Here is a 23833-nt window from a genome sequence, read left to right as displayed (position 1 = left end):
TGTCACGGTCGATCCTTCTTAATTTTTTGAGTTCATTTTGTATTTTTGTGTTCCACCTCAGCTTAAAAGGGAGGTTGTGTAAATTTATTACATGTTCAAAAATTTTCGTACTTTTTAAGCCGTTTTCAGGAAAATAAATTAAGAAGTTATGCCACATGAAATTTACTCGGGAAGTGTATATTTTTCTTTCCTAAAAAATACTTTTCATTTTGGTTCGTCCTTTATGAAAAGTAATTTCATCCTAGTGTTGGTAACAGTTGATAACTCAACAATCACCTTTTACTTTCAATGTTCTAATTAATTTTATATTTTTTGCATTCATTTTTATTCTAGGTGTAATAAATTATTGGAAACCGAATTTTGTGTGATTGTTTTGCTGAAATTTAAATAAATTACAAAAGACTACCGTAAGTCTGACGGGTTACGTTTATTATGTGATCTACCCCTGTTTCTTGGCCGGGTCAATTATGACATCCTTGTTACCGTTGCCACTTCATGGTGAAATGGTGGGTATGTTTCTTCCTGTAACTGCTAATCATCTTTGTCTTTAGATAGTCTCCTAGCCAACCTCGTGCCCAGGATTTTTTTTCGCTTTCTGAAAATTCAGACGGCGAGAAGAAACTCGCTGTCTGAGATTGTCAGAAAGAGAAAAAGATCCCTGGGCATGAGGTTGGGGGCTAATTTCATGCTATGATGTCGCTATATGAATGATGATCTTTAACCTTACCCTCTCCCAAAATGTACGTAACTTATTACAGCCGCGTCCCCAGGGTCTTGTGGCCCCCGAGCCGTTATTATGCTTCAACAAGGTAAAATACCCTGGAAACGAGGTTGGGCCGAGTTGTAGGGGATACACCTATCCACGCTACACCCCCGTTTGTGTTTCCAGCAACTAAAACTTTACCGACCTTGTTAAGGTATAAAAAAAACTCTCCTGTGAGTCTTTTTTATAAAATTTCGGTCATTTTGTTCGCGAGCAACTTGCGACGTCAAATTTATTTTGATGTTTGCCGCTTTCTCTTATTCAAGATGGCGGTAGGATTTGCTTAGAAGTAGCTTGCTTAAGCTTGTTTATTTAATATTCTCTCATAAAGGTAAATCAGCCAAAAAAAGATCTATTTTCTTAGATACCAATATTTTATGAGTATTTTAAGATTAAAGTTCTTTTAAAGTGGGAGGTAGGCTTTAACGTTTACTTTATTAAGAAACCATTTCTTTGCTTCAAAAGTACACTTTGACGACATGAAAAATATCTGTTTCGCGAATTTTACGCGATCAACATATCGATACTAATTTTTAAGCAAAAATAATCCTGATATACCTTATCGGTAAAAAAAGTAGGCAAAAACTTTAGTCGGCAAAAATATTAGTCACTTGACATAGAGAACATTAAGTCACTTTTTTGCCGACTAAATTTTTGAATAATTGCATAAAACTGGAAAAAATAGCAACAAGGAAGAATAAACGGCAAAAAGGTGGTCGGAAAAAAAGTAAGGTAAAAAAATATGTTGGCAAAACAGTTTGGTAGGTAATAACAAAGTCGGCAAAAATTTTAGTCGGCAATAAATATTACTCACCTAGCCAAAATTTTGTCAATTCTCGCCGATTTTTTTTTTTTTTTTACTGATAAGGTATTCTTTGCATATACTCAAAACATTCAGTGAAAAGTGTTCAACTTATATAAAAACTTGCTTTTGAAGAGTATCTACTCTGTTAATAAGTCCACGCATCTCTTCCGTACTTGCTGGGAGTCTCAAAATGCTTTCTAGCGCTACTTCTATTATTTTTATTTGCAAAAAGGTATAGTACAAGAAGACATTTATATTTATTCACAAAATTAAACTTAGTTATAATAATTTTGTCCCTATTCTCTTTATCCAAGTTTTGTTTAATAAGTTTTCCGGCAAACATCGTCAAGGGGCCTTTTTTGCCATCCGGAACATGAAACTGGATTTTATCCGAATTGTTTTTTCCACATAATTATTATTATTATTATTATTAACATTTATTTGGGTTCAATTTTGTACAAAATTGTTCTTCTCCCTAAAATGAAATATAAAAATGAAAAAAATTATAGATTAAGAATAAAAAGTGTTCAAACAATAAATTTTTTTATATACATTAAATAAAAAAGAAAACCGCGATGAGAAAAACTGAAAAGGCTTGAAAGAAATTGAAACGCTCAAATCGACGAGAAATTAAGAAACGATATATGGAATCAACCTAAATTGTAACTAGACAAAAAGCAGAGAAAACGATAAATGGCCTTGAAAGTAAGGAAAATATAAATAAACTATAAATAAAGAATAAATAATTGTTCAAAAAAAAATATTATCTTTTTATATATATACATTATAAAAACCGCGATGAAAAGCAAAATTAAAAATAAACTTGAAAGGCTCGAAAGAAATTGAAACACTCGAATCGACAAGATAAATAGAGACGATATTGGAATCAACCTAGATAGGAGTAACTAGAAAAAAAACCCAGAGAAAACGATAAATGGCCTTGGAGGTAAGAAAATATAAAATAAACTAATTGAATTATGAAAAAAAAAAAAAAATATTTCATATATATACTTGGCTAGTCGCAAAAGGAGAAAAGGCAAAAGTAAATACAAGCTGAAAATGAGTAAGGGTAGATTGTGAACAGGTCGATAGAATATTGGCACCCAAACTTCGGCGAACAGAATTCAAACAGACAAGACTCTAGCGACTGCCTTATTTAGATAAAATTGTTTTGCTTCTTTAGTAAATTTTTCTAGAGTTTCAATAATTTTTATACTATCCGGGATTTCATCGTAACACCGTGCTTGGTTTTGAAAAGTGCCATTTCCAACATTTTTAACAAGAGGCTCCTTCGTAGAAGATCTCAAATTTCGTGTTGGTACAACAAACTCTACGTTTAGATAGCTTGGATGGTTGTTATCAATTCTCGATTTGTGTACAAGTTTACTTATACTGAATTCAATATGTTCTTTTACGGGAAGCCATTTTAGATTCGTGACTTCTTGCAGATTAGCATAACGGCGGAGAACGTAACCAGCAGCCATGTTTTGGTCTTTTGTAGCCGACATATCAGATAATCAGGTATTTGCGAGAAGACAACATTACCGTAACTTATCCTTGATAAGATCAACGTTTCCGCCAAGGTTTTGCGTACATGGAAAGGTGTGAAACGACTAAACTTTCGTAGAGCACGTAGTGTTGAGTGCGAGGATTTTATAACATTGTTTATATGGCAGGTCCATGATAGATTTTGATCGAATTGAATGCCAAGTAACTTAACATTTTCTTCCTGCTCGATTGACATACCAGCACAACGACAAAGATAGCTTCGGTCAGAATCAAATGCTCTCAGTCGCTTAGAATGGAATATGATTAACTTAAGCTTGTCACTGTTGAACAAAAGATTGTTTTCTTTTGACCAAGCTAGAAGGTTATCTACATCCTTTTCCATATCTTTGATTGATTGAAATAGATCTCTGACTTTGCAGTGTTTATATAATGTTGTATCATCAGCATATTGGATACTGGCGGAGTTGATTTGATTTGATAACTCGATGACGTAGAGGTTAAACAGGACAGGGCCAAGTATGCTACCCTGTGGTACACCGTAAAACATTGATTTTAAAGATGAAATTTTGTCTTCAATTTGAACGTATTGTTTCCTATCTTTCAGATAACTTGATAATATCTTTAAAGCACGAAATGAAAAATTCATATCACGTAGTTTCAGTAGCAGATTTTTGTGATCAATCGTGTCGAAAGCTTTGGAGTAATCGATGAGGATAGAGAGTGTCACTTCACTTTTCGCCATTGCTTTTTTTATGTCGTCACGAAGCTTAAGCATCAATGTGGTAGTCGTATGACCTTTGCGAAAACCGGATTGTGTTTCATTGTAAAGTTGATTACTTTCAATGAATTCACATAACTGAGATAAGATTACTCTCTCGTAGATTTTTGACAATACTGGCAGTACTGAGATTGGACGATAGTCCTTTGTGCTAATTGGTGTGTTGATCTTTGGTATTGGGCAAACACGAGCAATCTTCCATTGCTGGGGAAATATTTCTTTGTTGATGCAATTGTTAATAATATGGACCAGAGGGGATGTTATGAATTCTGATACTGGCTTGATAAATCGTATTGGAATATTGTCATGACCACTGGAGCAGTCATTCTTGAGATTTTTTAGTATTTTATTTATTTCATTGTAAGTAGTATGTTGAATTTTGAACGATTGTTCGTTTTCAGTAGTTTTGATATCATCTGGTAATGTAGACTCGACGTTTGATTTCCCAGTTAGGTTTGCTGCTAGATTGCTAAAATATTCATTCATTTCTGAAGGATCGTGTTTGATTCGTGTTTTTTGATTGCTCAGAATACGATGAATAGTATTCCAGACAGATTTTTGATCCTTTGACGATAACGATTTCTTGAAGAACGAGTTTTTTATTTCCTTCAATGTCTTTCGATAATTAGTGCGTTTTTCTTTATAGTCATTTTTGTAATTTGGATCTTCTTGGGCTTTTTTACGATAAAATTCCAGTTTGTTTCGACTGTCTTGGATGGCAGGGTCTTTCATCCACGGAGCGATCGGGCGTGTTAGCTTTACTCGCTTCAGTGGGGCATGACGTTCAATACAGGATAATATGAGATGATTCAGTGTATCTATTTGTTCATCTGGATCATCGAATGTAAATATCAAACTAAATGGTAATTTTGAAAAATCGTCGATATAGGAATTCATATCATAATGGCGGTTTTCAACGAGGCAACATGTTTTCGAATTTTATTATGGTAAATTACGAATTCTCAACATAGTATAAACAGGATAAGATGAACGTTTTTTAAAGGGGGGAGGGCAAGCTTTTAACCAACATTGTTCTCAATGTTTTTGTGTTTTTTCTTTGTGCTTTTAAAAACTTTGCAAACTTCAGCTACGTCTTTTAAACACAAGATAATAAACACACGTAGCAACCTTTATTATCACCATAGTCGATTGAAAATAATTATTAGCGTGACAAAGTTGTAATTAAAATGTTAATAGACTCAATTTTTTTAAAAAAAAACAGGGGGTGGATAAATAGTAAAATTTACTCTGGAATGTAAGCAACTTTTTTTAAAAAAAAACGCAATTTACATGGTTGAGTTACTTAGATTTAACTCAAGTAGATTTGCTTGGATGGTTTGTAGGAGGTAGCGAATAAAGGCTTAAAAATGGTAGCTGGCCGAAAACACACACACCCTGATGCATGTTGGCTTGAGATATTTTAAAAAGACTTCGACAGCGAGGACAACAACTGCTGTTCGAGCGAATTGTTCAAGCTTTACAAAACAATACCAGAAAGTTTTGTTGAATGTTTAGTGTTTCACTTGGAATTAAAAGTTCAGCAAGGTTAGTATTTTACACCAAGTCGTGTGTTCAATTAAAATTACGAGGAATGTTATTTTTATTATGAAGAAAGATATCGACACTTACTTGAGAATTGATATTTCATGAGCTTTTATGTTGATAAAAATTTAAGAACATAATTTAAGAAAAAAAAGAAGAACCACGGTTTGCAGCTTCTAAATTGATATAGTGCGATTTAAAAGGAAAATTTATTGGTGTTAAGGGAATCTAAAAGCGCTAACACCCATAACGCCACCTTTCGTAAAATTTGCTTATACAGCTAAAACATCTTTAGTTTCACATAATTTTCATTTGTATAAGCATTTCATATAGGATTTTACTGAGCAAAACTAATTTGTTACGCTTTGGGTATTCTCCCAACTACTTTTTGAAGTATAGTGTGACGCATATGGTTATTTTTAGATACTATGGTATTGCGCACAGCTCCAACTGTATCTCTGTACAAACACTTACTCCGAAACTTACCAAAGAGATGGCAACTTGTCGGTTATCAAGCAGCCGTTATCATTCTCACATTTATCGCCTACACATCATACCACCTAGCGAAGCGCTCTTTCAGTATTGTGAAGCCTGAGTTGGAATGCCCCAAAACAAAAAATAATTCTTGTGAACCTTGGGTTCCGTTTGAAGATACTGACAAGAACAAGGACTTGTTCGGATTGTTAGATTCTACATTCTTAGTCTCATACGCACTTGCTATATTTGTGAGTGGCTATCTAGCGGAACACACAAATTTGAGAATCTATCTTAGCATTGGTATGGTTTTAACTGGCGTTTCTACCTGCTTGTCTGGCCTGGCTTACTATTTAAACATACACTCCTTATCGTTCTTCGTCCTTTTTCAAATCATTACTGGTATAACACATTCCACCGGTACGTGATGTAAGATGTCATATTCTGTTCTAAGGTTCATCAAAAAATTAGTAAAACTAGACAAAGCTTCTTCTTCTTATTTTCTAGGTTGGCCTTGTGTAGTCGAAGCAGTTGGCGTTTGGTTTCCAGAGGGCCATCGCGGTTTCATTATGTGCACGTGGAACTGCCACATTTTTCTTGGAAATATTCTCGGTTCTCTGGTAGCCGGTGCATTCGTTAACACCAATTGGGGTCTATCGTTCATTGTTCCTGGTATTATTATTGCATCCGTAGGAGTGATTATTTTTATTTTTTTGATACCACATCCAAGCCATGTTGATTTTTACGAACATAACAAGCAACCCTCCTCCTCATCATCATCTTCCTCTTTATGTATGGATACACTTTCAAATAATGATCCTTTCCAAAGAACTGTCGAAGAAAAAGTTGAACCGAAAGCAATCGGTATATGGGGTGCATTAAAAATACCTGGAGTAGTGGAATATGCATTTTGTTTATTTTTTGCTAAGCTTGTGAGTTACACCTTTCTCTTTTGGTTGCCATACTACATCGTAAACACACCAATCGACGGTATTAAGTATGACTCAAAGAAAGCCGCCCATTGGGCAATTCTTTTTGACATTGGTGGAGCTGTCGGTGGAATCATTGCTGGTCTGATGACTGATATTACCCATAAACCGGGCATTGTGAATGTGATTATGCTGTTATCTGCTGGTCCAAGTTTGTATATGTTTTATTTTTACGGGACGACCAACGCTACGCTTTTTATCGCATGCATGATCATCTCTGGATTCTTTGTAAATGGCCCCTACGCGCTAATAACAACAGCAGTGTCAGCAAGTTTAGGAACACACAAATGTTTAAAAGGTAACGTTAAAGCAATGGCAGTTGTAACAGCCATCATCGATGGGACAGGTTCATTGGGTGCTGCACTGGGACCATTGTTAGCCGGTGTTATAGCATCGTCATCTAACTCTTGGGCTGGCGTCTTTTACATGTTAATAATTTCTGATACCCTCGCAGCTTTACTTCTCTCCAGACAGTTTGTTCACGAGATAAAAGAAGTATATTTAGATTCTATGAACAGACTATCACGTTCAAATAGAGGTCGTGTCAGTAATAACACTGAGAGCGACCCTTTGCTAAATCCTACAGAATAATTTATTTACATAGTATCTAATTATGCACAGAATAAGTTATTTACGTCGTATCTAATTATCCTACAGAATAATTTATTTACTAGTATTTAATTATGTACATTATTAGTACCTAATTATGTAGAAAAAGGAGACAAATTCCGATTTTTTAAAATTTTGTAATTGTAAATGTATGTTATTAGGAATCTCTCATCATTTACCTGCTGACTTCTTTCAACCTCGTTCCCCGCGCCTGTTGTCTCTTTTTATTTTGGGAAGGCGAGACGTGCGATGTTAGAAAAGATACAAGATGCCCTAGGAACGAAGTTGAACTTCTTTGTATCTTTTTTTCAAACACACGCAGGTCAGTTCTAAAGAAAACCGTCTCAATGCCTATTATGTTCCTGTATTTCTGCCAGGTAACATGAGCAAAAAAGTTTTTTATACATCATTGAAGTTTTGTCCCAAAATCATGAATCTTGATCTCAGCTTCCGTAGCCTTTTTAGGCCTGCTACAACAGATTCCGAAGAGAATGTAGAACTACAGCGTAAATGATTTCTACCACGGTGGAGGTGGTGTAGTGGTAGCGCATTTGGCTTGTAATTATAAAGTTTCAGCTTCGAGTCTCCACTCTGTCGCATTATAAATGTGGTGTTGTCAGCCCATTTAAAGCCATCTATTGACCGTTAATTGGCTGGTGTGGCAGGCAAGAAAGTTAGAGCAATGCTATACGTATCTTTCGCGGTTAAGTAACATAGTTACAGTCGAAGGGGAGGAAGAGCCAGTCGTTAGGATGGAATCCCCAAGGACGTTAAAGCGTCCTGTTGCTTACTTACTTACCATTGTGGTTATAAAAAAAGCTTTGGGAATTTTAGTTCCCTCTGGATACTCAATATTCTCATATGACGAATAGAGTGATTACACTAGTCGGGTAGGATAAAGAGCAGTTAGCTACACCCAAACTAAATAATAAGGATAGCTAGCTAGACGGCTTTTGAAGATGCTTTCTCGAAATTTACGTTTATAGCTAAAACTGGTTTAAAATTTATACGCGGTTAAAAGACGTGATAAAATGTTAATCCTAACATGTAAAAATATATAAAATTAAATATTTCACAATACAAACCAGTTGTTAGGGAAGGGCTACTGTTACACACATCCTCTCCCAAACAATCAGCTCTATGCTGCAATTGTTAACAGAATAGACAAATAACATCATTATTTTCGATTTAATAACCCCTGGTCTAAGATTTTTTGGAAAGATCATAGCAGAATTACTAGGACGACCTTCGTAGGTTTTCGCAGAAGTAGCACTACTTTTAAACAAAACTATAGTGTGTTTTGGGAGAGTCCATGATGCCAGCGCTTTTTGGTAAAAACGTAAGTGCTAAGCGCTGGAGCAACTGAAATGGTAAAACCTCTCTCTATACTTTGAACCCTAAGATGTGACCCACAAAACTTTTTCGTAATTTTATTTCTGAATAGATTTATTGACATTATTTCAAAGATGTCCGGAAACATTGTTGACAATTTGGCGTTTCGCCTACGCCTCATTAAAAGATTTTTTATGCAACCTTGGACATAATATTTTCGCACAAGGCCTTTCCGTTCTTTTTCGAAGTGGAAACAGAACCACTTTGCCGAAACGCCGTTGCCAGCAGCCTGCGAAGTCTGGTGTATAGGCCGTAGAACATATTATGAAAACGCGTTGACGGTTACTGCGATGTCAGCATGAAACAAGGTGCAACAGATCGTAAAGAGGGGGCATGTTGATGTCAGCAAAAATTAGCATCGTTTTCTAAGATTTTGAATCTTACCAAGTAACCTAAGGAAATTTAGCAAGTTTGCAGTGCGCATGCCATTTATAGAACAAGTGTTTCTTATCATTTTTTAGTATGAGATTTCTACACAGATGTGTTTCATAAACCCATGCATACACATATACAAACGCGTACTTCGTTAGCATATCTCCGCGCGTGGTGCGACTCCATTCATATGCGGCTTGCACTTCTACCGACCGTGGATCGTATCCTGCCTACTGACCTACCACAGTATATTTTTACATAAAGTGGCAGTTTCATTTTTATCACAAATGTACTTTATTATATATATTTTTTTCTTAAAACGAGATTTTTGAAACTGCTGCACAAAAAACATGTCATTTATCATGTCCGTAGCTGCTTGCAAAATTTTGATAAGGAAGCGGTTGAGAAAAAAGAAATGGTTGTTTTCCTACAACAAACATCATAGAAGTTAATGGATGTCGTTATGTTACATTAATTGAATTTATTTTCGTATGTATGGCCAAGGCCGATCACGTCAAGTGTTTAAAGGTCGTTCACATGTCAATTAGTTCTTGAACCGTACACGTTAAAACTGTTTGTCGACAATTCACTCAAAATGACTGAGCAACAAGAAGCTTCAATGTAACTTCCAAGAACAGAACGAAAATCTAGAACAGAGGCTTACCACTCGATCGAAAAACTTGGAAAAACGTCTTCGGGAGCAGCACAAGGTCAGTAAAACCGAATTTAAATTCAGAGGTAATAAAATACAACAACAATTCAATAGCGATTTAATTCAAAGTCTAGAAATAATAAAACAACTAGTAAAAGATGGTTCGATTGCAAGATCTTCCAAAAAGATTAATAATGTCATAGATGATCTCCACAAGCGAAACAAATGTATCCGTTTCGCAGATAAATCTCCGGCTGGATGGGCTGCTGTCGACGAATACTTATCCGATGATCTTGCCAGCGGTTCAGAGGATGACAAAAAGATGAAGGCTGCGGAAAACCGGGCTCTGAACAAGAAAAAGGCGACCAAGAGAAAGTCAACCTTCAAGCATGTTCCACGTCGGCCCCCATACCGGTCTTCCTCATTCACACACCCTTCGCAGCATCAAAATTTTATCCCCTTCAGCTCACAATCTGCACCTCCGGGGAGGCCTATCTTCGGGCTATCTCCACGAAGTTACCAACAGCCACAACAGCGATGTCTGTGTTTCGGATGCGGAAAACAAGGACATTGGCGAAAGGACTGCCCTGACCTCAAACAACCCTAAAGAAAAGGCAAAAGTTAAGTGTGATACTGTTTCTACTGTATATAATTTTTCTGAATGCAATAGGTCTTATTCGCGCCAAACTAATCCTCCACATACCGTGGAGGGCAATCTCAGGCGGCATCTACCTTACTGGGAGAACATAGGCACTAATAAAACTATTTTAGAACTTATAAAATACGGATACAAAATTCCCTTTTTCACCACCCCTAAAAAGGCTTTTTTCAAAAAAAACTGTTCAGCTCTTGACAATGAAGATTTTGTAAATAAGGAATTACACGAGTTACTTAAAACCGGAAGAATAAAAGAAATGGTTACTGAGCCACACGTGGTTAATCCACTGAGCGTTAGTTCGTCCAAAAATAAAAAGAGACTTATTCTTGACCTGAGACATGTAAACAAACATGTGTATAAACAAAAAACCACATTCGATGATTGGAAGATTTTCGGAGAATTTGTTGAGAAAAATGGTTTCATGTTTAAATTTGACATAAAACAAGGCTATCATCACATAGAAATTGCTCCAGAGCATCAGATTTTCTTGGGTAACAAATGGCCAAAAAAGGTATTTTGTTTTTACAGTCCTACCGTTCGGTCTCTCTTCTGCCCCCTTTATTTTCACAAAAACAATGCGAGTCCTCGTAAAACACTGGCGAGAACATGCTATAAAATTTGCATGTTTTATTGATGACGGCGCTGGCACAAGCAATACCTATGAATCGACTTTGAGGGCGTCGAACTTCGTCCGAGACTCGCTTAAGAAATCTGGGTTTGTCGCAAACAACGAAAAATATCTGTGGAGTCCCAATCAAAACATGACATGGCTCGGCATTAATCTAGATCTGAAGAAAAAACTTTTTTCTATACCTTCCCAGCGATTAATTTCAACTCTTTCGAATTTACAATTCATTCTTGATTCCCTACCGTACACGTCAGCACGACAATTAGCAAAATTTTGCGGAAAAATCATATCCATGAAATTTGTTATAGGCAATTTGGCCCAACTGAAAATTAGACGAGTTTATTATCTTATTGAATCGCGAATATCATGGGACTCCCGAATGAACATGTCACACGCTTAAGAAGCTGTGAAAGAACTGTTCTTTTGGAAGAACAATCTTCTAAAACACACTGAGAGACCAATGACACGGGGAAATACTCCCTGGTTAATCGTTTGTTCTGATGCGAGCGATACAGGGCTGGGTGCATACACGTGGCAAAGAATAGAACGCATATTTCTATTACGAATTTCACACTGGAAAGCCTAATGCACTCCACGTGGAGAGAGCTATACGCTATACAATATTCGCTACAATCATTAAAATCAGTTTTATGCAACAAAGCAGTACTTTGGAAGACAGATAATTACGCGAGCCATTGTATAATAAAAAGAGGCAACTCGAAGGAAAACTTACAGATATTGGCAGAAAATATTTTTGATATTTGTAAGAAACAAAAAATAGATTTAAATGTCGAATGGGTGCCAAGAAACCAAATTTAATACGCTGATAAATTAAGTCGTTATACGGACACGGACAATTGGGAAATCACAAAATGCTTTTTCGAATACCTAAACAGGCTCTGGGGTCCATTCACCGTAGATAGGTTTGCTAATGACGAAAACAAAAAGGTAGGCAGGTTCAACTCAAAATATTATTGTCCGGAAACTGAATGCATAAACGCCTTTAATACCTCGTGGGAAAACGAAAATAATTTACTCGTGCCCCCGATTCAAACTATATCAAAGGTTTTAAAAAACATGCAGACCTGTAAAGCTTCGGGCACACTGGTGGCCCCATCCTGGCCTTCGGCAGCGTTTTGGCCATTTTTAACTGATTCAACAGAGGACTTCCAAAAAATTATTAAAAACTTCAGGATCTTTGACAATCCCAATTTATGCGTTACTCAAGGTGAGTGCAAAAATTCCGCCATAGGTTCAAAGCATTTTAAAAGCAAAATAATAGTTACATGAACCGAATCCACAGGGACAGCGACGGTGTCGTCACTGGACTAAGACATGCAGTCACTGGACACACAAAAACTCAAAATCAATAGGCAATGTTTTTTACATTTTAGAACTCTTTGCAATTTATTATACGCACCATTTGGAAAACGAAACTTTGAGGCATTTAGCAAAAGATCTACCAGAATATATCTTAAATTCCAGGGGGAATAATACGATAAAAACGTACTATTATTCTTATAATTCATGGAATGCATGGTGTCAAAAATATTCTGTATCAAAATTACCAGCTCTACCACAAACAGTTGCGTTGTACATACTTAACCTAACCCAAATGAACAATTCTTATCCTAAAATCGAAATCGCATTCTACGCTATCCAGTATTTTCACAATTTGACAGGCTACAATAACCCATGCGACCACACTTTACCAAAAAATATAATCGAAGCCGCTAAACGCCTACTACAACATCAAACTCGCAAGAAAGACATAATTACGGTTGAACGTTTGCACGCATTTCATAAACAACTTGTTAAAAGCGAAGCTGTTAACCTTTACAAACTTAGAACTTTTAATATCTTTCTCTTGGGATTCTGTGGCTTTCTTAAGTTTTCGGAAATTAGTAATCTGAAAAGATGTGACGTCATTTACAAAAAATATCTTTATGAAACTGTTCATAGCGAAAAGCAAAACAGATATCTACAGAGAGAGAAACTGGGTTTACATCAGCGCTTGCGGAAATAGGATCTGCCCAGTATATAATTTAACTGAGTATATGAAGTATGTATCTGTTGAGCCTGATTCCTATCTGTTTAGAGCGGTCACAGTTACATCAAACAACAAATTCGGAAGTTTTAAAAAGATGAACCGCCCAATCAGCTACACAACAACAAGAGAAAATCCACTCGATGCACTTGCATCAATCGGATTGGATAGGACAAGATTCGGACTCCACAGCCTACGTGCTGGAGGAGCAACAGCAGCGGCAAATGCAGACGTCCCAGAGCGTCTTTTTAAACGACATGGTAGATGGCGTTCGGAGACAGCCAAAGATGGTTATGTGGAGGACGACGCAGAGCATTTACTATATGTTACAATGAATCTAGGCCTTTGAAACACCTAACCCTAACTTTTTCGTACACAACTACTACTACTATTAGAAGTTCTTTGAGTCTTCCCTGTCACAAAAATAAGAAAATAAATAAGGTTATTTTCGGTTGAGCGCAGCGAATTAGAAAACAAGAAGCCCTGCGGCGTAAAGATTTCCGCCATTAGCAATAATCTGAAAAAGTACGGAACTTTAAAGAGGACTGAGAAGTATGGGGGAACAAAATCATTGAATATTCTAAAATTTTAAATTTAAATTTTTGATTATTATTGTAACTGTAAATCATAGCTGACTTAACTTACATAAACTTCATTTCTTTATAAAAACAATTTAAAAAAAAATAATAAACCTGAAAATTGATGAACAATAAAAACAAAATAAGAACAATGGCAAGGCTGAAAATTTATGTATTTTTTCTTTTTCTCTGAAAAACAACTTGGAAAATATCTTTAAAGGTGGCAGGAATTTTTTTTTTTACATAATCAGTTACGAAAGGTTATTTTCATAAGGCTACATATTCTTTTTTCTTTTGCAACACACTTGTCACGATTTTATAGCTATAATACATTATCTTTCACCAAAAATATTCAGTTTCAACAATTCCTCTTTAAATTTAAAATCGTGAATAATTAATTAGTTCTGCTGAATATAGCTTTAGTCCACGTGCTTGCAAAATTGTACAGAAGGAAATGACGTAATTATAATAACATCAAAGATGGCGCATTATAAGACGATCTTCATTATGCTACACTGCACAAGCGTTATCTTTCGATAGCATATAAAATTTAAAATAAAGTATTGTTCATTGGATAATAAAACAAGTTGTTGCACTGTTAGGATTCTTATTGGCTTAAAAGTCATTTTAGCCTCGCTAAACGTCCAGCCTAGCCGCGCTGTCTCTATCTATCTCTCTATCTCCTCAGCCGATTTTAAAGATTCCGCCTTCGCTGGCGGATATCAAAAGATATAGGAAGTCGACCGGCTTTAACAATTCCCGCCACACTCATAAGCTCTTGTGAGGTTTCCGTTTTTCCTAGGTCCGTCTGTTGCAGATACAGAAGTGGGTACGCAGGTTCCTCGTGCTTGCTTTTGTTGCTTTTAATACGGTCGTTCAAACCGCGATTTTAAGGAAAAAAAGTGTGCGCATGTTCCAAAATTTTTTTTTAAAAAAAGCGCCTGCGGCATAACATTATGATGTCATCGATATTGACCTCACTCCCTATTATCTTGTTTTAGTGTCCCAATAAAAGAAAATTTAACATTTTTTTATTTTAAAACTAAAGAAGGATGACCATAGACTACTATCTCGCCTTTGGTTTCTACCCGGGGCAGCCTAAACAGACGGCAAGGTGCACAAAACCCCGGATGGCTAGCTCACAATTTACCAGTACAGGAACATTCTGACGCAAAGTTTTGCCTAAAGCGTTCTATCGTATAAGTTAGTAGCTGCCACTTTTTTTACTACTAAAATTTTGAGCTTTTATAGCCGTAGATTAGTGGTTATAGCTTTCGTACTCTGTGCGGGAGACCGGGGTTCGTTTCCTCTTGACGGCGATTCAACATGGGCGAGTGAATGTTACCATAGCCCCGGGTTAACCCAAGCCATGTGAGGGAAATTGGGGAGATGGCACACTGTGTGAGCCGTTGGATGTTGCCGGGAGTTGTCTAGTAGAGCGTGGGCCCTACTAATTGGGTCTGCGTAGCTCAAAATGAGCATTAAATACTCTAGGACTCTCCATCTAAGCCATGGCCCCTCCTGGAAATAATAGACAGGGTATATCCCTCGATATTTGTGAGGCTAGCCATGTAAAATATGCACATCTATCTTTTCTACACCATACATTTCACTTTCGTTTTCACAAAAAAAAATGGTTGACAACTATTAGAAATGTAAAATGGACGCTAATAAACAAAGAACAACGATATTATACTTCAAAATTAAATTTTAAAAGGAAAATAATAATTCATCTGATCTGTAACCTTAGCTACCTCTAACGTTGGTCTTGATTAGTTTTCTAGAAGCCTGCTAAAACTAAACGTAAATGTGAGAAAGCTAGCTTCACTCAGACTCAGTGGACCCCAATGGAAATAATCCACTCACAATTGGTTTTTGTGATTTTCTGGGCTAGAAACACTTTAAATATTTATCATTATTGTTGTTGTTGTTGTAAGACTAGCAACTGATTGCAAATGAAAAAAAATTGTACAGTTATATATATGTTAAACGAAAAAGATAACAATTTACACATTTTTAGACATTTCAGCCTAGACCAATCCCTAATCGTGAGATTTTTTACCACGAAAGTCAATCTGAATTATATAAAAATACTTTACAAATCAGGCTATTACAAGTATTTTTTATTTCAATTCATAATCTGTATTTAACGAATATATTCTTATTTCAAACGCATCCAACAAAAAGTGTAAATCGAGCAAATCAGCAAGCTCTTCTGTTTCATCATTGTTCCATCTTTTTTTTTAACCGCTTCTGTCAACAAATCTTCACATGCAAATCATGTTTGAATGACGCTTGAAATTGTGAATTGTTGGGTCAAAATTAGTTCAATGAAATCGTGCCAACATGTTTTGTATCATAGAACAATTTGGGACTGGTTCCCTAAAATGTGAAAAAACAGAAAGTACAATAAAAGCTACCAGAATCACCCAGAACCACGAAGACGCATGTGTGTCCAATGTGTGGCAATCGATTTCAATCTTTTATAATTCAATAATTTAACGGACCAGCCATCAACGTTCAATGGACCCAGGGCACAAACCTCGTACAGCCGACTTCCCGAAAAACGAAAAGTTTCTTTTTCAAGTCTCAATTATAAAATGTAATTTTTTGTACGAAAAAGTTTCATAATTCCCAACTTCTTACTAAATATAAGGTCTTCTACCTAACAGGAGTCTTTTCCTTTAAAGTCTATGGAATACACGTTTGATATCGGTTTAAGAGACAAAAAATTTAAAGAACGCCTACTCTGCGAAAACGACATCACATTTGAAAAAGTACTATCCAACTGCAGAGCTAGTGCGGTATCAAAGTTGCAAACTAAGTCTATTCTCACAACAAGCCTGACTCAACTCAATCGTCATCAACTGCTAATTCTGATATCAATCAAATGATCCATCGTCAAAAAAGCAAAGAAGTCATGAAATGCAAATTCTGTGCCCAGCGAACGGCAAAATATGCAATACAATGATTACGTATAAAATAGACACTGGTGCTTGTGTAAACGTTCTATCGATCTCTGTCTTTCAACGTCTCAGCAAAAAAGCAATTAGTGTGACATCCTACTCATATATTTTATATACCACACAAAAACCTGCTTGAAAAGTTTCACTCTGAAATTATTCTTGAATTAATATTGCATAGTCCTATTTTTATCTTTAATATATTATAAAAAAATATTTACACCTGTGAAAAACATGTCAATTTCCTATGTGCTCATGCAAGTTTTTGAAATTTGATATTTTAAGAACTGCCCTAGATTTTTAAATGCTTTTCGTTAAAGTTATGTGCAGGACTTTTCGGGTATGAGAGGCTTTATGTCGTACAGTTTTCCACTATGATGAAAGGCTCGTTGATAGACAAAGTAAAGTTGACATAAATTCTGTGTGCAAACAGTGGTGTTACCTGCACTTTTTACGGTATATGCAGCTTATTAGCACTCACATCACATTATTCTCTGGTTTCTGAAAGCTATGGCATGTCCACTTCTTAAGCTTGCTAAATTTAGTAATGTTTCAGAATTTGGGTATCAAAATATAATCTTACCGAATCAGTCGACGACAATTTCTGCACACCAACAACAGAAGTACGATGGGTGTCTTATATATATATATATATATATATATATATATATATTTATGTATTTATATCGTATTCACAGTATCAAATATATAGCTAGTTAGCAATAAATCAATTCAATCAGCAAACTGCTTTTCACCAACATGAAACTTTCTGGCTACCTAAATAAATTCCCTGGATGGGAGGAAATTACCCTTTGTATATATATTTCTATTAGTTTAAAACGCAATATAGCCTCGTTCTCAGAACTAAATGTGTCAAAACGAGAATTTAGGCTTTAGCCTGGATAAGTTTTAGGCGTCCAGGCTCTGGGCTGTCTCTATCTATCTATCTCTCTATCTTCCCAGGCGATTTTAAAGATTCCGCCCTCGCCGGCGGAAATCAATAACGTTAATTATTTAGTTAACTTTTATAAAAACATTGAATGCAGATATGAGAGATCATACTTACCTTAGCTTACAAAAATATTTATTTGTTTTCATTATTAACAGACATTTCCTGAACTCGTCAAAACGCGTCTTCTTTTATTAACAAAGCCGCATTGTACATATATAAAAACTAAAATTAAATTAAATCCACAACATATAGAAGACATCTTTTTTCTTCTTTTTTATTGTTACTAGCCCTTTGTGGCGCCTATTACACACTTATTACTTTTTACAAGTGACCAGGGTTCTATTTCCCTTGGCGGCGATTCAATATGGGCGATTGAATGTTACCATAGCCCCGGTTAACCCAAACTATGCGAAGTAAATGGGAGAGATGGCACAATGTGAAGGATGTTGGATGTTGCAAGGACTCATAATAAGCGTTAAATACTCCAGGACTCCCTATCTAAGCTCATGGCCCCTTCTGGGAATAATAGATGGGGTATATCCTTGAAGTTTGGTTATGGAGATTGCTTTAAGAGAATGCTTGGGAACGAGGTTGGTTGCAAAGAAATCTAAGTTTAAAAAACGAATCTCAGTTAAATTAGCGTCAGTTAAAAATGAGTTAGGGTTAGCTATCGAACGTTACATTTAAAGAAGGAAGTTTACTGTAGTAGTATTTGTGTGAAGATTATTTCTATTTCTTATTATCGTATTTGTTGTGGGGGCAAGAGAACTACTCTAATACATTAGACATACTTTCTCCCCCCCCCCATTGTTAACCGTCGTTAAATGCATTTACACTTTCAGCGAAAATAACATTATCCACGTGACATTTTTCAATTGCGGTGTAATTTGGGGGCACCAACAATCGTAGTCGGTCGGTAGGCTAGGTCAAATGGCTGACGCAAGATTAAGTAGTTGATTTAAAGTAGGTGGCCAATCCCTTTTGTTCAGAAGATATTTTGTCTAATATGTCTCAGTTTAAAAGTATGCACGTTTCCACTGCTTTTTGAATTTAAACTTAACTATCAGATTTGATAAAGAAAAAGGATAGGGAACCAGTTTGGTTAATTAAATGAGCAATCGAGCGTTTAGAAAGTTAAATTTGTTATCATAAAGCTGGTGGTTCAGTCTGTAGCAAGGCCATTTAGCAAGTCCTGTGACAACAGCCACAAGTCAACTCATACCTTGCGAGATAAAATTGTGTAGATAGTGTCTATGCGTCTCCAGTCTATACATTAGGAAAGACATGACCCACATTGATAACAGTGTTTAACACACCAAAGAGACTATCCTCTATAATTATCCCAAAATTATAGCTAATAATAATAGAATTAGTGGTTTTTCGCCCGGAATAGAATATTCGAAATAAAAAAGTTCAGAGGTTTTCAAAAGGTACAAAGTTTTTTTTAAGAATGGATTGGCACATAAAAGCAGGCTCCGTGGAAATTAGACTGGTGCATCGAGATATTTCTCCATTTGTACTCTCCCCTACTTCAATTACCAACAAATCCAATTTAAAACATATTTTGTACCAAAAACATTGACTGTTCGATTGGTCAAGGCGCAAATTTTTCGCAAATCTTGCAAATTTGTAGGCTCGAAGTTTTGTTGAGTAAAACACACTCCTTAATCCCATTTAAACTCTTCTTCGTAGAGTTTTTCACCATGCTCAACAATATCTGTAAACAAAGCATCGCTCGTAAAAGCGTGTGGATTCTTTTTCACAGTTGGAATCGCAGAGGCCATGTCCTGCATAGATGACATCATATATCTTCTTTCCCCGTATTTGTCATGAGAACTGATTATATTTCGACTTTCAAGTATGCCAGCAACAATGTTGACGCGGAACTTTATGTTGACTTTAAATACTTGGTGAATCCACTGTTGTATTTCGTTAGTTAATTCTTTTTCTGATACCCATGCATCATTCTTACCTATAATATATTTAAGAATATTATAATACCCGTATACGTCTGTCTGTTTGTCACGCAAAATGGTACCGCAAGTAGCGAGACGCACGCAATGCGGAAAAAAAACAGGCAAGCCCGTGTATTTTTCCACGGGTCGCCTACTTGTATATTTAAGGAGATGATTTCGTATAAAAAGACTCATAAGCAACTGTCAGGCTACACTTTAAGCGAATTAATCTTACAGGCGACAATTTTTGGATTTTCGCGCGAATAGATCAGAGAAAGTCATCAATTAATTAGTTCATTTGATTTTTATACATCACTGCTTGGAATGATACATAAAAATAGTAGTGTTGTTTGTTGCTGGTTAAAAATCTTAAACACAACAAAAGATATACCTCTACTGTGCAAGAAGAAACATATCAAAATCGCTGTTTTATAAAGTTCGTCTTCGGATCGATCTGCAAGCAGTGTTAAGAGGGCGTGAATGTTAGCAATAGTTTTAAAATACAACGTCTTTGACCAGTTCATAATGTACTTGTTTATTAAACTTTGGTAGGCACTCCATGTCCGTAAAACGATGATAAAAGCAGTCGTTGATATAGCCAAAGTAGTATGTAGCTGCAAAAAAAAGAATGTAAAATTTTTAATCTCACTGTACAAGATAAATGTCAGTAATGGACCACACACGTTTCCCAAATAGCATGTTTTTTAAATTTTAGAATCATATTCGACATGCGAAAATGCTATTTTGGTCGTATAATGTTAATGTCAAATTCTTCTTAATTTTTGATTTTCAAGTTTCAAACAGAGATCAATTAGTACGAAATTAAAACAAACTGTTTTAACAAGTTGTTTGTTTGCTGCTCGAATCTAGAGATTTCACATTTAATCAGGTGAGGATTTCAATTAACACATTCACTTGGTTCGAAAAAAGTTGGGTAATAGCAACGATACATCAAAGAAAACAAATTCAGGACAGGTGTATTATCCTATTCGTACAGCATGTGACAACCAGAAAACTCCGCGGGTTTTTGGGTAAAAATTCTTTAAAACGTAACATCTGTACGAATAACGCACATAAGAAGGAAAGCCAATTTTAACCACTTTCATTTATTCTATATATACTAAACTATTTCGATTTCATTGTATAAATTTTTCAGCAGATTTTCATTTTCAAATAAACAGACGAGCTGTTACGTACCTTATAATCAGTTATAACTCCAACTCCGTAAAGGAGCACCAACAGTATTCCTGTTATAGTTACCCGCGCTTTGTCAATACTTCTTGTTTTCAGGACACCTTCTGGTAACAGAAATTCAAGGTTGTCACAAGGTATATCTTTAAACGCCTTCAAGTGAAGTTTGGTGTCACTTTTTAAACGAAATGCAACTAAAACGCGTTTATATCTTTCAATTCGGGAAAATTGTGGTAAATCAGGGAAAATCTAAAAAAACAGTTTAAAGATTTTTAAGAAATCTACCGCGTTAATAAGAGAAACAAGGAAACGCGAAAAAAATAAACCACACAATGTTTGCGAGTTTGCCGGAAATATGTTTGCGTTTAACATAAACTTAAGTTCCACCCAAGCAGGTCAGCATAAGATATCTACCGTTTTCTCTGTAGTCTAAAAGTTTAGTTAACAGCACGTACCATTTAGATCTTTGAAAGAAATAATAATAAAAAAGATATCCCGAAGTACTAATTGGGATTTTTAAAGTCCACAATTCCTGTGAATATTAGCTACCTTCATTTTTGCAAATAAACCCCGGGAAGTAATTTTCGCGAGGGGAAATTTTCACATTAGGTATTGAGAAGTGTTGCGTGGGATTGGTTTTAGGATATTTAAAAAGTTATAATTTCCATGACAATAAATAAGGCAAAAAAAAAATGCAAAAGGAAACATTTCACTCAATTTTTGCAAATGAAGGCACAAATTCTTCCTAATTGTAGTGCAGTTTAATTCCTAATAATCAAGAAAAAAGGTTAATAAACCATAAAATAAAGCAATACAGAAAATGTTCACCTTATTGCTTAGTGAGTGACATTTTTTGCTCAACGTCATTTTTCAATCCAATATCTATCAATTGATGCTTAGCATGTGCGATTAAATTTTTTTTTTTTTTTTGAGAAGTGTATTACCTTTATAGAAATTTTGCGCAACTACTATTTTTTATATAGAAAGGTGGTGATATTTCTAGGTATTTGATAAAAAGATGCTACTTTTTATGACTATGAATATACAGGGATTAAAGACGAGGAAAGTGATGATGAAAGAACAAACCAAGATTGGGCAAATCAAATGAGCGTAGCATAGGAAAACAAAACGAGAAGAGAAGCTGAAATTGAGGACTAGGGCAAAAAAATGTTTAAATGAAAAGGTTTCTTTCTTTTATATAACCATGGAAATATATATAGTTTTTATCGTCCTTTTGTTGTTTATTTTCGATCTGAAAATTAGTGTGGTAAAAGTGACTAAATTTAAAAATTTGGTCGAAAAAAAGTGACTGAATTATGTCAGTGACAAAATATTTGCTGTCTTTTTTGCTGATATTATTCTTTGCCAATAAGGTATACCAAACAAACTAGAATTTAAGAAACAATTACGAAATAAACTTTTGCAAAGTGCTGCTTCAGAAAAAATAAAATGGGAACATTTGTAACTACCAATAACAAGTCTGAAATTCGCGAAATTAGCGAGTACTTTTCTTATTAAAATTTTGCCTTACGCTCAAGGATGCTCAAGTTTTCTTTTTTTACAGTATGTTGATTATTTATTGCCAGACTGTCTATGAAATTGAACCTAAATCAAGTTTTTTAAGATGTGAATTTCACCTGGCAACTCATATTTAAAAGACAAAAAGTATATAACTCGTAAATCGTGGATTTAATGTAGAAACTCTTACCTTGCTAAACCTCTAGTAGTAGTAGTACTCTTTACAACCTTACCTTAGGTTTAACATTTTTGAAAGCTTTCTTTTTCATAAAAAAATGGTCATGGTATGTATGGTCCTGTGGATCAAGAAAATTTGAAGTTTTTTCTCGATAACTCCTGGCTTTCTTATATAAACTTCTTTTGTCTAAGGGTGCAACATCTAGGCCTATAACCCAGATTTTTAAAACCTCAAAATCGTCTGTGTTTACATATAAATCAAACTTTTCTCTCTTGGTAATGTTATGCAATGTCCGTTTTATGAATTCTTCTGATAGTTCATAGAATGCAGCTTCAGATGCCAATTTTGATATTTGCTCAAGAACATCGGTTTTTCTATCTTTTAACTGTTTCTCATTAAACCTTTCAAATTGTATTGTATCCCTTTCAGGGCTAATGGGATTATATAAGCTCTAAAAGCAAGTCAAAAACCAATGTGAATCTAAAAGTTCTATGCTAAATTAAAATCCAGAACATACTAAAACTTAATATTGCCTACCAAACAACATACCTATATTGTAATATCTTAAATCAATCTTAAAACAGATAGAATTTCTTCCACCAAGATTTGCATGGTAATGCTATTGCTAAACACTCTACCACAGTAAATGTATATATCTCGTCTTGAACACACTAACAACAAGTTCGTAATTTTGAGGAAATAAAATAAAGCTTTCTTGTTATAGTGAGTTATATTAAACGTGTAAGTAAGTACATATGATAAATAGATTCATATTTAATTTTTAGGATTAGAACAAAAAACAACCTACTTTCAACACCTTTGACCGTTTCTTATTGTGAATTCTTAGAATATTATCTAAGCTATAACAGAACTTTGTAAAATCTTTGATTTCGTCTGGATCAAAAGCCTGTTTATCACCTGATATTGCTTCTATCAGTTGTTTCCTTGTTAATGGTATATAATTCTCCATAGATTTATCGCCAATGAGTGGCCACCAATGTAAGTTTTCCCACACATTTTTGTCAACTCGTTCGTAAGCAAACGTTTTGGACGATAACAACCTACTGGAAAGAATTTTTGTTGACCTCAAAAACAGAGATATTTTCACTAAACATCGAGATCTTATAATATTTACCATTCTTTTAAAATTACTTTATAAGTTGGATAAAATTTAGGCACAAGTTAAACCAACACTTGACTGTAAAGTTAATCGCAATTTTCGACTTAGATTTGTTTTGTTATTTTGAGTTATGAGTAAAATGCTTCACATATTATTTGTC

At 35.2% G+C, this 23833-nt stretch overlaps 3 protein-coding genes across 3 annotated transcripts in view; 2 read left to right on the top strand and 1 right to left on the bottom strand.

Moving 5' to 3' along the window:
- Positions 1-396: 396 nt before the first annotated feature.
- LOC130641059 (PHD finger protein 14-like) overlaps positions 397-23833 on the top strand; it is a 33215-nt gene continuing 9778 nt past the window's right edge. Inside the window, exon 1 of the mRNA XM_057447699.1 lies at positions 397-506. Within this exon, the coding sequence (XP_057303682.1) occupies positions 468-506 (39 nt within the window). The 5' untranslated portion in view covers positions 397-467. The remainder of the gene's footprint in view (positions 507-23833) is intronic.
- On the top strand, positions 4579-7786 carry LOC130641060 (glucose-6-phosphate exchanger SLC37A2-like). Its single transcript, XM_057447701.1, has 3 exons — positions 4579-5400; positions 5821-6291; positions 6379-7786. Exons 2-3 carry the CDS (start codon positions 5826-5828, stop codon positions 7449-7451), a joined length of 1539 nt encoding a protein of 512 aa, XP_057303684.1. The 5' UTR covers positions 4579-5400; positions 5821-5825; the 3' UTR covers positions 7452-7786.
- Positions 15487-23776, bottom strand: LOC130641061 (transmembrane protein 143-like). Its single transcript, XM_057447702.1, has 6 exons — positions 23362-23776; positions 22609-23004; positions 20864-21106; positions 20058-20280; positions 17343-19683; positions 15487-16178 (listed from the first exon to the last, which is right to left on the bottom strand). Exons 1-5 carry the CDS (start codon positions 23689-23691, stop codon positions 19376-19378), a joined length of 1500 nt encoding a protein of 499 aa, XP_057303685.1. The 5' UTR covers positions 23692-23776; the 3' UTR covers positions 15487-16178; positions 17343-19375.

Source organism: Hydractinia symbiolongicarpus, chromosome 4, assembly GCF_029227915.1.
Source record: "Hydractinia symbiolongicarpus strain clone_291-10 chromosome 4, HSymV2.1, whole genome shotgun sequence".
Classification (NCBI taxonomy): Eukaryota; Metazoa; Cnidaria; class Hydrozoa; order Anthoathecata; family Hydractiniidae; genus Hydractinia; species Hydractinia symbiolongicarpus.
Note: the sequence above shows the minus strand (reverse complement) of the source record. Positions and strands in the feature narration are given on the sequence as shown.

Bases quoted from the DNA above. Each gene is read 5' to 3' on its own strand.
- LOC130641060 (XM_057447701.1), top strand. From the start codon at position 5,826: ATGGTATTGCGCACAGCTCCAACTGTATCTCTGTACAAACACTTACTC. The intron at 6,292-6,378 runs GTACGTGATGTA...CTTATTTTCTAG, and splicing joins TGGTATAACACATTCCACCG to GTTGGCCTTGTGTAGTCGAA.
- LOC130641061 (XM_057447702.1), bottom strand. From the start codon at position 23,691: ATGGTAAATATTATAAGATCTCGATGTTTAGTGAAAATATCTCTGTTT. The intron at 23,005-23,361 runs GTAGGTTGTTTT...ACTTGCTTTTAG, and splicing joins AACGGTCAAAGGTGTTGAAA to AGCTTATATAATCCCATTAG. The intron at 19,684-20,057 runs GTATATCTTTTG...AATATATTATAG, and splicing joins TTTCTTCTTGCACAGTAGAG to GTAAGAATGATGCATGGGTA.